This window comes from Polyodon spathula, chromosome 9, assembly GCF_017654505.1.
Source record: "Polyodon spathula isolate WHYD16114869_AA chromosome 9, ASM1765450v1, whole genome shotgun sequence".
Lineage (NCBI taxonomy): Eukaryota > Metazoa > Chordata > Actinopteri > Acipenseriformes > Polyodontidae > Polyodon > Polyodon spathula.
The window spans coordinates 50,421,607-50,436,848 of NC_054542.1; the positions used below are offsets into that span (position 1 = coordinate 50,421,607).

The following is a 15,242-nucleotide window of genomic DNA, read 5'->3' on the forward strand; positions in this document are numbered from 1 at the left end:
GTCAGTAAACCCACAAAGAATGCTGTTGCGTTTTCACTACAAATAAAAAGGACTGTGGCCATACTCCCTTTAGTGACTGGTTATTATTTGTTTATTTAGCATTTCCTTTATCCAAGGTGACTTACAGAGACTAGGGTGTGTGAACTTTGCATTGGCTGTAGAGTCACATACAACAACATCTTGTCCGAATAACGGAGCACAAGGAGGTTAAGTGACTTGCTCAGGGTCACTTTAGCTCTTTTTTTAACTACACGTAGCACGGATGGAAATAAGACTCCTATTACATAGCAGTATCGCCCATTCCTGATTTTACTACGAGCTTAATTAGCCACAGTATGTAGAGGTAGCAAGCTCAGGTGTGTCAAACTGCTGTGCAGCGGGAGCCTTATCGCCATCCCTACATAGGCCAACTGTAGTCCATTAAGTAGACAAGCTCAAATTTAAAACATAAGTCCATTATTTTTCGAAAAACAAAGTGTTTTGTTTGAGCCCTAATCCTGCATGTTCTGTTTGTTTTGACAGAGTGGCTTCAGTCTTCCATTTTCTCTGGAGGGCTGCAGACCAGCCAGATCCATTACAACTACAACGAAGAAAAGGATGAAGACCACTGTAGCTCACTGGGCTCCTCCACCCCAGACAAATCCAAACTGTACTCACGCCGCCTCACCCTGAGCGACCACTCCCAGCCCTTTCTGCAAGCCATCGCTGATAACAACATACAGGATCACACTGTCAAGGTGCGTTTCCTGTCCCTTCCATTCACTTTCCTTTCTTCATTCAGCCGCTAAAATCCCAGCATTGGAAACACTTCAGCACTTTTAGAGATGCTTTCCTGTCACAGTATCTGAAGTCTTCATCATGGATTGATAACCTTACAACCGTGAACTAACACAACACCAAACCCACTGCCAAAAACGCAGTCCTCGATACTTTAAGCACTAAACCGCTGAAGCACATGTATATATTTTAGGTAACCCCCCTTTTTGTTAATGTGTTTATTTTGCAGGATTTTCTCTGTCAGATTGAGCGCTGTTGCAAACAGTACCACCTCATCACACCCATCATCTTCCCCCTTGAGCACCCTGTGGAAGAAGTGGGCCGGCTGCTGCTCTGCTGTCTTCTCAAGCATCAGGATTTAGGTGAATAATTTCCTCACTGCTTCTCAGCAGCACAATAGCAGCTCCTTGTCTTGTGCTAGACCGTCCTGCTTTTACTCGGTTGAAGCCGCTGCTGTGCTATAAACTCACATGTGGAATTCTCATGGACTGTGAGACTTGATTTGAAGTCTTGTAAAGTCATAAGAAGTATAGAAAAAGTAAACTCAAGACACTACTTTAAATTGAGCACAGAGAGAACAGGAGGGCATATGGAAGCTGAGTAAAAGTAAGTTTAGAACAGAAGGTAGGAAGCACTTTTTTAACACGGTTATAAATGCATGGAATAGCCCACCAGGTGATATAGTAGGATCCAAGACTAGATTCTGTGCTAATGGGGTCCCAATGGCCTTTTCTAATGTTCTTGTGAGATACCTTAGCCCTAACACCTGCTGCACAGTATGTGGATTTACGGTGTGGTGGCAGGAGGACCTGGCTTCACCAAAGTCAAAATGGGGAGGGACTTTAAATACCTTAATATTGATTGAAACATTTAATAAGAATACATTTACTATGCATCCTGGGACCAGTAGGAAGCTGTGTGCCCTGTTTATCAGTAATATATTATTTTGGCTCCCCTTTGCTGCTGTGAGAGTAGTAACATTGTATTAATGCACGCTGGCAGCATTGGCATGTATTAAAACTGCACATCTGTCAATATTGAGCTGAGTGGACCTGCCGTTCTCCTTGAACGTTGCACTGGGCCACTCATAAATGCTGTTATTAGGTATTCCTGTTGAAAAGGTCATTTTATTTGTATTGTGTACCTATAAAAACTATGCAGAAGGGTCAATATGCAGCAACCCCAACTTGATATGCGAGGTACAGTTTGCTGTCCCTTTGTCTCTTGTAAAGCGAGTGAGTGAGATGCTGTTCTTTTTGCCTGGGTGTCTAACCAGCTTTGTACGTGTTGTAATGCAGGTCCCGTGGCTCTCTCACTCGTCAATCAGAGCACTCTGGGGGTGGAGCAAGGAAAGCAGAGGTCGCTGCCCAAGTCTGTTACCAATGTGTGCCGCATGGTTTACCAGGCAAAGTGCTCCTTAATTAGGGTAAAACGCCTTCATCTGTCAATAAGTATTAACAGCTGGACTGTCAACTTACTTGTAAATTAAAATGATATAAGTAATGATTAGTTGAATTTTCTGATTAGCTCATAATTGAAATGGTCTTTCTAGTTTGATATGTAGGTATTCTACGTGTGTGTTTTGCTTTGTTTCAGACCCACCAGGAACAGGGACGCTCCTACAAGGAGGTCTGTGCTCCGGTGATCGAGCGGCTCCGCTTCCTGTTTAACGAGCTGCGGCCCGCGGTCAGCAACCACCTCTCAATCATGTCCAAGCTGAGGCTTCTCAGCTCCCTGCCGCGGTGGAAGAGAATTACACAAAAGCTGATCCGGGACAGGAGGAGAAAGAGAGGTAGGGCTCAGAGGAGTGCTGGGGTATTGAGATTACATTGCAATCAAACCACATCTATTCCTGTAAGGGACACTCACCTGGCAACATATTTCAGCAGAGGTACATCTACATTACGCCTTACTGAAACTAGGAGACCAGTATATTTCAATGGACTTCCCTGTGAAGGCAGCTTGTATATGTTTTGTGAAGCTGCTGTCCTGCTGCTTCTGACATCTCCTAACCCTGTTGAGATGATGACTTCATGTTTCCAGTGGTACAGAGACTTGAACAGCTTCTTTCACTTTTGATGTAAGAAGATGGCCGCATTGCGTTCCTCTGACTTTTCTGTTCCCGGATGATAAAGACCTAACTTTGAGAGATTCTGTACACGTCTGTACTCTGTGATTCTTTAGGTCAAATTGGATCATTGGTATTGTACAAGTAAAAATCAAGCCTTTCGTGTCGGTAATTATACAAAGCCGACCTGTCGCCATGTGATTGCCACTCTGCACCTTGCTAACAAACCATGCTCTGGTACACCATTCCCCTGGATGCTGTAAGAGTTATTTCTCATTACCGGAGTATTAACCCTGTGCTGATATTTTCCTTCCTCAGGGCCAAAGAAATCGGAATCTGCAGATGTAGAGGAATCTAAAATTGAAAATGAAGAGACCAATTCAGAAGTTCCTTGCGTGGTCCCAATAAGTCCTACCTCCGCAGATAAAAAGACATTGCCAGTCATAACACCCAAGGTAATCGCTGTCTTACAGAGTCTACCGCCGGGGTGGCCAAAGCTGCCAATTCCACTCCTGGTGTTTGTTCCAACCTGGTTCTAAATTGTTTCATTCAACCAATTAAACTTCCATCCAGATCTTAAAGCAGTTAATGGTCTCCTCTTACGTGTTAAACCTGGAGTGGAGTGGCCCTCCAGGACCGGGATTGGACAACCCTGGTTTACACAGTATGTAGACCAGTGGTACTCAACGCTGGCCCTCGAGATCTATTCTAGTCCTGGTCTTTATTCCAACCAGGTCCCAAATTATTAAATTGCCTCTTAACAGCTTCAATTACCTACATTAGAACCTGCTTGGAGTAAAAAGCTGGACTGGATTGGATCTTGGGCCAGTTGAATGGAGTACCAGTGATGTAGACTTTTGATAGCCCCAGTTGAACCCCTTCCAGTAAATGTAGGCAGTTTTGGGTGCCTGCCCATGAGATTCAGCACTACTGTTAAATGAGGGACGGGAAAGAAGAGCCAAGCACGACTATACGTCTGACAGTGTTGTAATCTAGAGATACTGCAGTTGCAGTGTCTTCATATGAGGTTCCTGTTGTACCAGAACACTGTACGTTGTATGTTCTGTCTCTATAGATGGATAGATAGATCATGTGTTTATTTATTTTCCAGGACAAGTGGCAGCCTTTACTGAGCTCTGTGGCCAGTGTGCACAGGTACAGGTGGCTGAAGCACAGCGTTCAAGGCGTGCTCCCTCAGTCTGCACTCATGGCTACCATTGTTGAATTTGCTCTGAAAGAGGAGCCGTTGGATGTAGAGAAAATGAGGAAATGTCTTTTGAAACAGGTGAGGACCAATTTACTTTATTCACTGTGCTTTTTTATCTTAAATTCCCTCAAGCAGAGTAAAACCTTTGCATGTCGCTATGTACAGCATGATGCCGACACCAGGAGTGTGTTCAATGAGCAGAGTGCCCAGGGCGTGACGTGGCTTTTCCTATTGAATGAGGCGCACTGCGCAAGTGTTTTGTAACGGTAGCGAGTCGAGCTCAGGAGTGTGTTCAGTGCCCAGGGCGTGACGTGGCTTTTCCTATTGAATGAGGCGCACTGCGCAAGCGTTTTGTAACGGTAGCGAGTCGAGCTCAGGAGTGTGTTCGGTGATCAGGGCGTGACGTGGCTTTTCCTATTGAATGAGGCGCACTGCGCAAGCGTTTTGTAACGGTAGCGAGTCGAGCTCAGGAGTGTGTTCGGTGATCAGGGCGTGACGTGGCTTTTCCTATTGAATGAGGCGCACTGCGCAAGCGTTTTGTAACGGTAGCGAGTCGAGCTCAGGAGTGTGTTCAGTGATCAGGGCGTGACGTGGCTTTTCCTATTGAATGAGGCGCACTGTGCAAGCGTTTTGTAACGGTAGCGAGTCGAGCTCAGGAGTGTGTTCGGTGATCAGGGCGTGACGTGGCTTTTCCTATTGAATGAGGCGCACTGCGCAAGCGTTTTGTAACGGTAGCGAGTCGAGCTCGGGAGTGTGTTCGGTGATCAGGGCGTGACGTGGCTTTTCCTATTGAATGAGGCGCACTGTGCAAGCGTTTTGTAACGGTAGCGAGTCGAGCTCAGGAGTGTGTTCGGTGATCAGGGCGTGACGTGGCTTTTCCTATTGAATGAGGCGCATGCCGCGAGTGTTTCCTAAGGGTAGCAAGTTGAGCTCCTCGCTGCCTCGCTGGATGTTCACATTTTATTTTTAGTGACTGTTGTTTTAGAAACGTGGACTGTTTTATAACTTGACAAGCCGGACCCGCGCCTCAAGATGCTAAACCGTGTCAGTACTTTACATTGCAGATATACAGTAGTCGCAATTACATTTCTTGAACACACCCCAGGTCTCCTTGTCAGGCCCGTGTAAGTGGGAGCCACAGTCAAACCGCTTGTCTTTCTCTTTCTGCAGCTGGAGCGTGCTGAAGTGCGGCTGGAGGGGATTGACACCATGCTGAGACTCGCCTCGAAAAGCTTTCTACTCCCGTCCGTGCAGTACGCCATGTTTTGTGGTTGGCAGAGGCTTGCTCCTGAAGGGATCAGTATAGGGTAACTATTTATTGATTGATTGATTGATTGATTTAATGTTAGCCCTTTTAAAATAAATATGCTATAATTCTGAGAAGTAAGAGAAGTGTCAAGTCAGTTTCAGCGGAGGAATGAAGCTTGTGCTCCAACAGCAAAAACGACTGCTGGGCCATTCCATGAGAGTACATCCAGCCCTGGGTGTATTGCCCCTGGGTGTATTCTGCAGTTCGGTTGTAGTATGATCCTAATTTTGGCTCCTTGTTTTTTAAACAGACTTGAAATGTAAGCACTCCACTACAGATACAGAGTCCTGCATTTCTCACTGTGCTTAACTGCTGCATAAAGTGTTTTGTTTAGTAGCTTCATTACTTCAGTACGGTTGTGATTTACCGTTTGTTCTGATACTGCAACTGTCAAAAGCATATGTTGAGTAAATTTAAAGGCAAACTGAGACCAACTATTGTTTAATGTCAGTTTGAACATCATTGTATCCTGAGATTGTATCTGAAATCTCTAACAAGCTGCTGTTTCACTGTAGTGCTTGCGTCTGCTTCCACACCTTATTTCAGCAATGGGAACTCTGTGTGATTGTTTTGTAAGTACACTTTGTGCCCATGTGCTTTTCCAGGGAGCCCCTGTCTGACTGCCTGAAGGATGTGGCTCTCATCCCCCCTTTTAACCGGACGCTGCTGGAAGTTACTTTCGGCAAGCTGTATGCGTGGGCGATCCAGAACGTGCGCAGCATCCTGCTGGCTGCCAGCACCAAGTTTAAAGAACTGGGTAAGAATGAAGCAGAGCCACAGTGAATAGCTCGTACTACAGGGGCGGTGTGTTTCACTTCCAGCTTAGTAAAGTACAGTAGACAGTCTTCGGTCTGAGGTTAGTCGTAGGAATATTGGATCAAGAAATGTTGTTGCTTGAATTTGTCCTAAAACAGTTAATTGAACTTCCTTACACTGAATCTGAATCACAAAAATGGTGTGCCGTAGACCATGGAGACTTTTGTTACATCCGTGGCAGGGAGGGTTCTCTGTCGCTGACGTACATCTTTTACATAAGACAATAAATATCATAATCAAGATACCTTTTCATTTTTGGAAACACTAATACTGACCCCCCTTGTTCTGTCCCTGTCTCTCTTGCAGGTGTGCAGCCTGTTCCTTTGCAAACCATAACCAATGAAAACCCTGCAGGACCAAGCCTGGGCACTATTCCGCAAGCACGCTTTTTACTGGTCATGTTGAACATGCTGTCCCTTAAACACGGAGCCAACAGCCTCAGCCTTCTCCTGAACTCGGGCATGCTGGCCCTGACTCAGACCATACTGCGGCTAATAGGTAATACTGTGCAGCCCTGTTATACACTACTTCAGGACTGCATTGAAAGTCATGCTGGTTAAACTAGACTTCTATTCATGAAGGGTCCAGCAAGTCCATTTCAGCAACAGTGTGGTGTATAAATGACCTCTGCCCTTTGACCTGTATATTAATCCTGCTGGTGATATTAATGGTATGTTAAGCCACTGGACCTCCATGGTGCCTGGCCTTCATTATGGTACAGCGCCACAAAGCTGTTAGTCTGAACTGTTTTATTAAATGCACTGGGCTGTTGCTTGTGATGTTTCCGTGAGCCCTCGTGTAATTTGGAGCATGTGTTGGTCGGACAGGACCCAGCTGCACTGAAGATGACAGTGGTTGTGTTCACGGGACCTCTGCCACTGTACTGGAGGAGTCAAGGAAGGAATCAGCCCCCACTCCACTGCCGGCCTCTGGGCCCGAGCTCTCCACCATGATGAAAATCGGGACGAGGGTCACCAGGGGGGTCGACTGGAAATGGGGAGATCAGGTGAGAGCACAGTCAACAGTAGGAACTGGAATTCACTGCTTGATATTAAACCAGGGTGATTTATATAGTGCCACTTTGTAGGGCAATGACTGATGGATTGTGTGACTATTGCCATGAGATGTGAAAGCCACATAGTGTTACTGCACCACCAGGATAATATTGCCAGACATGGCAGAATGCTAAATTGTCACTGGTACACAACACTTCTTGGTAGCTGATTCAAATGGCCGCCTGTCTTTTTTAAGAATTCACACTTGCTGTTCTGCAGTGTTCTTATGAAACGTACTTTTATGTGCCCCTTAAAGGACGGCCCACCCCCAGGACTGGGGCGTGTGATTGGAGAGTTGGGGGAAGATGGCTGGATCCGGGTGCAGTGGGACACGGGCAGCACCAACTCCTACAGGATGGGGAAGGAAGGGAAGTATGATCTGAAACTCTCGGAGCCCCCGCCTGCTGCCCAGTCCACCACAGAGGACTCTGACACAGAGGACGATGCTGGTGAGGAACCTTTTCTGACAGGTCTTTGGAAAGGAGGGCTCGCCAGCGCTCATTTGTCTTATGAATGCTGAGAACTCTGTTTCCCCAGGCAGTTCTATTTGATGCTCTTTGTAAAACATTGTGATTTGAGTCTGCTAATGGTTTTGTAATGATGCTGTCTTTCTCTTGCTGGTACTCAGAAGGGGAGTCTGTTGAAGGAAGCATCCATCCTACAGCTATGATGCAGACCAGCACTGTGAACCTCCTGAAGACAATGGCGCTCTCTGCAGGAATCCATGCAGAGGTCATGCAGACCGAAGCCAACAAGACACTATGTGGCCTCCTCCGTGTTCTGGTGGAGAGTGGAGCAGCAGACAAAACAAGTAAATACTTCTTATTCCTGTATTTATTGGTACAGGTGTAGAATATCAGTTATCTGAAATATATTGTATTAATCTTGATATTTTAGATCTGTCCCGCCATAGAGTTTACAGGCATTCCTTCTCCCTAAGTGAAGCTGAGTGCTGCACTGGTATTCCATCGTATTACCTCCAATAGGGCTAGAGTGTTGCAGGGGGGGCAGTTTAGTGGTTACACTGGTATTCCTCGTATTCCATCGTATTACCTCTGCTAGGGGTAGAGTGTTGCAGTGGAACAGTTTAGTGGTTACACATTACTGTGCTTCTGTACTTGGAGAGTAGACATGTTTGGGTACTTTTTAAACCTGTCATGTTTTTAAAAAGTTACCTGGATGCAGAGTCTAAAATAGAACAAGATATAAAAGGTGAATTTAAACAAGAAGAGGAATATATTAATTTAGATTCTTGTGATTTTGAAAACAAAAAGAACCCTGAACTCCTTTGCTGCTATATGATTTTCTCCTATAAGGGTTAAAAAGGTAATTGATTTATCTGCTTGTGGCTCTTCATACAGTTAATTTGTGTCTTTCTCTTCAGTACAGTTCAAACCAGAGGTCTTTGTTTTCCTGTAACCCCAGTACTCTCTGCCTTTTTTAAGGTTGAACAGACAAAGTAAATTGCTAAGCAGGTGTAGGGTTAGTTAAGAGTTTGATCTAGATCACCTCGCATCCAGTTCTTAATGCAACCAGTAGGTACACTGGTGTACACACAGTGTGCGGCGGCAGTGTAGTGTACGATTAGGAAGAGGCTTATTGTTGTATAACCGAAGCCCGTGAACCAACCAAACATGTGACTGTGTAGCGCTTTGAATTGGTTCACGTCTGTGTGTGGAAGGTTGGCTCTTGTTTACACACCTGGCAGTGGCTAGAGGTGCTGCTTCTGTGAGTGCTAATGGGTTTTTTGTTTCTGCTTCCTTTTAAGCGTGCGCCTCCAGTAAGCAGGTTTCCAGGGAGCAGCACAGAAGCTGGTGCACTTTGGGCTTCGTCCGCAGCATTGCGCTGATGCCTCAGATGTGCATCGCTCTCAGCACTTCTCAGTGGATCAGCCTGCTCATCAAGATTGTGGAAGGCCATCAGTCTTTCACTGCTGTGACACTGCAGAGACAGGTAGGGGTGCAGGATCAGTCTTTCACTGCTGTGACACTGCAGAGACAGGTAGGGGTGCAGGATCAGTCTTTCACTGCTGTGACACTGCAGAGACAGGTAGGGGTGCAGGATCAGTCTTTCACTGCAGAGACAGGTAGGGGTGCAGGATCAGTCTTTCACTGCTCTGACACTGCAGAGACAGGTAGGGATGTAGGATCAGTCTTTCACTGCAGAGACAGGGTCTTTCACTGCAGAGACAGGTGTGCAGGATCAGTCTTTCAGTCTGACACTGCAGAGACAGGATCAGTCTTTCACTGCAGAGACAGGTAGGGGTGCAGGATCAGTCTTGACACTGCAGAGACAGGTAGGATCAGTCTTTGTGCAGGATCAGTCTGACACTGCTCAGTCTGACACTGCAGAGACAGGTAGGGGTGCAGGATCAGTCTTTCACTGCTCTGACACTGTAGAGGTGCAGGATGCTCTGACACTGCAGAGACAGGTAGGGATGTAGGATCAGTCTTTCACTGCAGAGACAGGTAGGGGTGTCACTGCAGAGACAGGTAGGATCAGTCTGCTTGACACTGTAGGATCAGTCTTTCACTGCAGAGACAGGTAGGGATGTAGGATCAGTCTTTCACTGCTCTGACACTGCAGAGACAGGTAGGTAGAGGTGCAGGATCAGTCTTTCACTGCTCTGACACTGCAGAGACAGGCAGGGATGTAGGATCAGTCTGACATTGTAGAGACAGGTAGGGGTGCAGGATCAGTCTTTCACTGCTCTGACACTGCAGAGACAGGTAGGGATGCAGGATCAGTCTTTCACTGCAGAGACAGGTAGGGGTGCAGGATCAGTCTTTGACACTGCAGAGACAGGTGTGACACTGCAGAGACAGGTAGGGGTGCAGGATCAGTCTTTCACTGCTGTGACACTGCAGAGACAGGTAGGGGTGCAGGATCAGTCTTTCAGTGCAGAGACAGGTAGGGGTGCAGGATCAGTTGACACTCAGGTAGGGGTGCAGGATCAGTCTTTCACTGCAGAGACAGGTAGGGGTGCAGGATCAGTCTTTCACTGCTCTGACACTGCAGAGACAGGTAGGGATCAGTCTTTCACTGACAGGATCAGTCTTCACTGCAGAGACAGGTAGGGGTGCTCAGTCTTTCACTGTGACACTGCAGAGACAGGTAGGGATGTAGGATCAGTCTTTCACTGCAGAGACAGGTAGGGGTGCAGGATCAGTCTTTCACTGCTGTAGGATCAGTCTGACATTGTAGAGACAGGTAGGGGTGCCGGATCAGTCTTTCACTGCTCTGACACTGCAGAGACAGGTAGGGATGTAGGATCAGTCTGACACTGCAGAGACAGGTAGGGGTGCAGGATCAGTCTTTCACTGCTGTGACACTGCAGAGACAGGTAGGGGTGCAGGATCAGTCTTTCACTGCTGTGACACTGCAGAGACAGGTAGGGGTGCAGGATCAGTCTTTCAGTGACACTGCAGAGACAGGTAGGGGTGCAGGATCAGTCTTTCACTGCTGTGACACTGCAGAGACAGGTAGGAGTGCAGGATCAGTCTTTCACTGCTGTGACACTGCAGAGACAGGTAGGAGTGCAGGATCAGTCTTTCACTACTCAGTCTTTCACTGACACTGCAGAGACAGGTAGGGGTGCAGGATCAGTCTTTCACTGCTGTGACACTGGAGAGACAGGTAGGGGTGCAGGATCAGTCTTTCACTGCTCTGACACTGCAGAGACAGGTAGGGGTGCAGGATCAGTCTTTCACTGCTGTGACACTGCAGAGACAGGTAGGGGTGCAGGATCAGTCTTACTGCTCTGACACTGCAGAGACAGGTAGGGATGCAGGGTCGGTCTTTCACTACTCTGACACTGCAGAGACAGGTAGGGGTGCAGGATCAGTCTTTCACTGCTGTGACACTGCAGATACAGGTAGGGATGCATGATTGAGACTAAAGTGACAGCAAGCATTAATTATAGGAATATATGGGGAGCAGAACTAGAGGTGGAATGATGAGTTGAGAGACTTTATATATCAGAGGTGTGTAGCATTTGTATTGTGGATTCAAGAACAAATGCACAACATAGCTCAGTGTAGTTCAGAGTGGATCTTGAATGAAGAATAAGCGTGTTTTATAGTTGGTATGAATATATACTCTCCGGCAGTAGAATTCTCTGACTGAATTCATGTCTTTCCCCAAAGCACTGGGGTGTTATAATGCTGTAATGCACAACATAAATCGCCATTTAATTTTCAAAAGATGTCGTTTTCAGTTGTACATGGTTTATGGAGACAGTGAATACTTAAAACAATAAATAAAAAGATTTACCGCTGTAATAGATTTTTTTCTTTCTTAATTTCTTCTTTCCTTTGCAGATCCTAGCGCTGCGTTTACTGCAAGCTGTCCTACCCTCCTGGGACAAAGCAGAGCGGTCGCGCGACATGAAATTCCTGGTTGAAAAGCTGTTTGGTTTTCTTGGCAGCCTGCTCAGCACCTGCTCCTCAGACCTGCCTCTCTTGAGAGGTAAGAGCAGGGCGGGTTTCTGTTTCTTCTCTCCAGTGATTAGAACAGAAGAGATCTATTGAGTTAAACACCCAGCATGTAATATACAAGGGTTTGCAGTGAAGGGGGCTATTTCAGGCATAGGTCTGTGTTACACTTTTTAAATGTGTTCATCTATCTTATGTTGAGCACAGTTTCTTATTGGATGGTGTAAGGCATAGCATGACACCCCAAACCCGGAAGATGTAAGCTGCAATGAAGAGACAAAGGCCAGGGAGTCTGACTGCAGCATGGGTACACTGATATCTTTGCACACTACATCAAAAATAATCCAGTAATTGAGGGAAGGGTCAGTGGGTGTTTGGACAGTCCTGAGAGGCGTAACTTTACACATACATGTGTTTTGATGTTCCGTTTGTCTCGTGCTATGGATATGGATCACATAGTGGTTTTGTTCTCTGTCTGTTACTGATGTATCTCCGTATTGTTTGTTCTTGCAGAAGGCTCCCAGAGAAGGAGGAAATCCCGGCCTCAGGCATCGCTGACTGCCACTCACAGCAGCACTCTAGCAGAGGAGATTGTGGCTGTGCTGAGGAGCCTGCACTCCCTCAGCCAGTGGAACGGACTCATCAACGAGTACATCAACTCCCAGCTGGACTGCATTGGTGACGTCATGGCAGGGAGGCAGACAAGGGGGGTGGGTGCCTTCGGACGCATATTCCAGTGAACACATTGACTGATTCACAAATTCATAGGGTTAACATGGTGATTAGCTTGCGTGTCCTACTGAACGAATGTCCTGTAAAGCAGAGGGATTCTTTTTGTCCGCAGACCGCTCTGGAAGACTATTTCCCAGACTCGCAAGACCCTGGTGTGGGCAGTCTGATGGCGGTGCTGGCAGTGATTGGCGGGATAGATGGCCGCTTGCGCCTGGGGGGTCAGGTGATTCATGAGGAGTTCGGAGAGGGGACAGTGACCCGCATCACCCCCAAGGGAAGAATCACCGTCCAGTTCCACGAAATGCGAACCTGCAGAGTCTGCCCATTGAGTCAGCTCAAACCGGTGTGTTTTTTGTGTTAAGACCTTCATTTTTATAGAGGTCTTTTCTTGCTGTTTATTAGCATACTGTGTTACAGCAGCTGGTTTACATGTTTTCTAATAATGCTAAGACTTATTCGTAACATTAATAGCTGCCGTGGCTTTAATTCTAAGCTAAGCTGCTTGTTTTATATATATCTAAATCGTGACTTTTTGTTTAAATTTTTAAGAAACGTTTCAATAAAAGCTGAATGTTTTGCACACAAGCACTAATTCCCATGCTCTTTCTTTCAGCTCCCAGTGGTTGCATTCAGTGTGAATAACCTGCCTTTCAGTGAGCCAATGCTGGCCATCTGGGCTCAGCTCGTCAACCTGGCAGGAAGTAAAGTGGAAAAGCAGCGAATGATGAAACCCCCGAGTCGAGGCCTCACAGGTACAGCTGAGTCGTGATTACCGTCGCTGTTCAGAGCTTGCTGGGAATGCAGGGTTCCTGGATGTTTGGGAGTCGGTGTACGGCTGAGGCGTGATTACCGTCGCTGTTCAGAGCTTGCTGGGAATGCAGGGTTCCTGGATGTTTGGGAGTCGGTGTACGGCTGAGGCGTGATTACCGTCGCTGTTCAGAGCTTGCTGGGAATGCAGGGTTCCTGGATGTTTGGGAGTCGGTGTACGGCTGAGGCGTGATTACCGTCGCTGTTCAGAGCTTGCTGGGAATGCAGGGTTCCTGGATGTTTGGGAGTCAGTGTACGGCTGAGGCGCGATTACCGTCGCTGTTCAGAGCTTGCTGGGAATGCAGGGTTCCTGGATGTTTGGGAGTCGGTGTACGGCTGAGGCGTGATTACCGTCGCTGTTCAGAGCTTGCTGGGAATGCAGGGTTCCTGGATGTTTGGGAGTCGGTGTACGGCTGAGGCGTGATTACCGTCGCTGTTCAGAGCTTGCTGGGAATGCAGGGTTCCTGGATGTTTGGGAGTCGGTGTACGGCTGAGGCGTGATTACCGTCGCTGTTCAGAGCTTGCTGGGAATGCAGGGTTCCTGGATGTTTGGGAGTCGGTGTACGGCTGAGGCGTGATTACCGTCGCTGTTCAGAGCTTGCTGGGAATGCAGGGTTCCTGGATGTTTGGGAGTCGGTGTACGGCTGAGGCGTGATTACCGTCGCTGTTCAGAGCTTGCTGGGAATGCAGGGTTCCTGGATGTTTGGGAGTCGGTGTACGGCTGAGGCGTGATTACCGTCGCTGTTCAGAGCTTGCTGGGAATGCAGGGTTCCTGGATGTTTGGGAGTCGGTGTACGGCTGAGGCGTGATTACCGTCGCTGTTCAGAGCTTGCTGGGAATGCAGGGTTCCTGGATGTTTGGGAGTCGGTGTACGGCTGAGGCGTGATTACCGTCGCTGTTCAGAGCTTGCTGGGAATGCAGGGTTCCTGGATGTTTGGGAGTCGGTGTACGGCTGAGGCGTGATTACCGTCGCTGTTCAGAGCTTGCTGGGAATGCAGGGTTCCTGGATGTTTGGGAGTCGGTGTACGGCTGAGGCGTGATTACCGTCGCTGTTCAGAGCTTGCTGGGAATGCAGGGTTCCTGGATGTTTGGGAGTCGGTGTACGGCTGAGGCGTGATTACCGTCGCTGTTCAGAGCTTGCTGGGAATGCAGGGTTCCTGGATGTTTGGGAGTCGGTGTACGGCTGAGGCGTGATTACCGTCGCTGTTCAGAGCTTGCTGGGAATGCAGGGTTCCTGGATGTTTGGGAGTCGGTGTACGGCTGAGGCGTGATTACCGTCGCTGTTCAGAGCTTGCTGGGAATGCAGGGTTCCTGGATGTTTGGGAGTCGGTGTACGGCTGAGGCGTGATTACCGTCGCTGTTCAGAGCTTGCTGGGAATGCAGGGTTCCTGGATGTTTGGGAGTCGGTGTACGGCTGAGGCGTGATTACCGTCGCTGTTCAGAGCTTGCTGGGAATGCAGGGTTACTGGATGTTTGGGAGTCGGTGTACGGCTGAGGCGTGATTACCGTCGCTGTTCAGAGCTTGCTGGGAATGCAGGGTTCCTGGATGTTTGGGAGTCGGTGTACGGCTGAGGCGTGATTACCGTCGCTGTTCAGAGCTTGCTGGGAATGCAGGGTTCCTGGATGTTTGGGAGTCGGTGTACGGCTGAGGCGTGATTACCGTCGCTGTTCAGAGCTTGCTGGGAATGCAGGGTTACTGGATGTTTGGGAGTCGGTGTACGGCTGAGGCGTGATTACCGTCGCTGTTCAGAGCTTGCTGGGAACGCAGGGTTCTGGATGTTTGGGAGTCGGTGTACGGCTGAGGCGCGATTACCGTCGCTGTTCAGAGCTTGCTGGGAATGCAGGGTTCCTGGATGTTTGGGAGTCGGTGTACGGCTGAGGCGTGATTACCGTCGCTGTTCAGAGCTTGCTGGGAATGCAGGGTTCCTGGATGTTTGGGAGTCGGTGTACGGCTGAGGCGTGATTACCGTCGCTGTTCAGAGCTTGCTGGGAATGCAGGGTTCCTGGATGTTTGGGAGTCGGTGTACGGCTGAGGCGT

The 15,242-nt window shown here is 48.0% G+C and overlaps 1 protein-coding gene across 4 annotated transcripts in view; it reads left to right on the forward strand.

Moving 5' to 3' along the window:
- Positions 1-15,242, forward strand: part of LOC121321014 (E3 ubiquitin-protein ligase HERC2-like) — an 80,803-nt gene that overhangs the window by 24,085 nt on the left and 41,476 nt on the right. For all 4 annotated transcript variants that reach the window (XM_041259907.1, XM_041259908.1, XM_041259910.1 and 1 more), the window contains exons 27-43: positions 523-737; positions 1,007-1,139; positions 2,076-2,203; positions 2,374-2,569; positions 3,164-3,300; positions 3,957-4,130; positions 5,223-5,359; positions 5,967-6,118; positions 6,484-6,675; positions 7,005-7,183; positions 7,489-7,681; positions 7,861-8,043; positions 9,001-9,185; positions 11,552-11,699; positions 12,179-12,375; positions 12,510-12,740; positions 13,011-13,149. In XM_041259907.1, the coding sequence (XP_041115841.1) occupies positions 523-737; positions 1,007-1,139; positions 2,076-2,203; positions 2,374-2,569; positions 3,164-3,300; positions 3,957-4,130; positions 5,223-5,359; positions 5,967-6,118; positions 6,484-6,675; positions 7,005-7,183; positions 7,489-7,681; positions 7,861-8,043; positions 9,001-9,185; positions 11,552-11,699; positions 12,179-12,375; positions 12,510-12,740; positions 13,011-13,149 (2,919 nt within the window). The remainder of the gene's footprint in view (positions 1-522; positions 738-1,006; positions 1,140-2,075; positions 2,204-2,373; positions 2,570-3,163; positions 3,301-3,956; positions 4,131-5,222; positions 5,360-5,966; positions 6,119-6,483; positions 6,676-7,004; positions 7,184-7,488; positions 7,682-7,860; positions 8,044-9,000; positions 9,186-11,551; positions 11,700-12,178; positions 12,376-12,509; positions 12,741-13,010; positions 13,150-15,242) is intronic.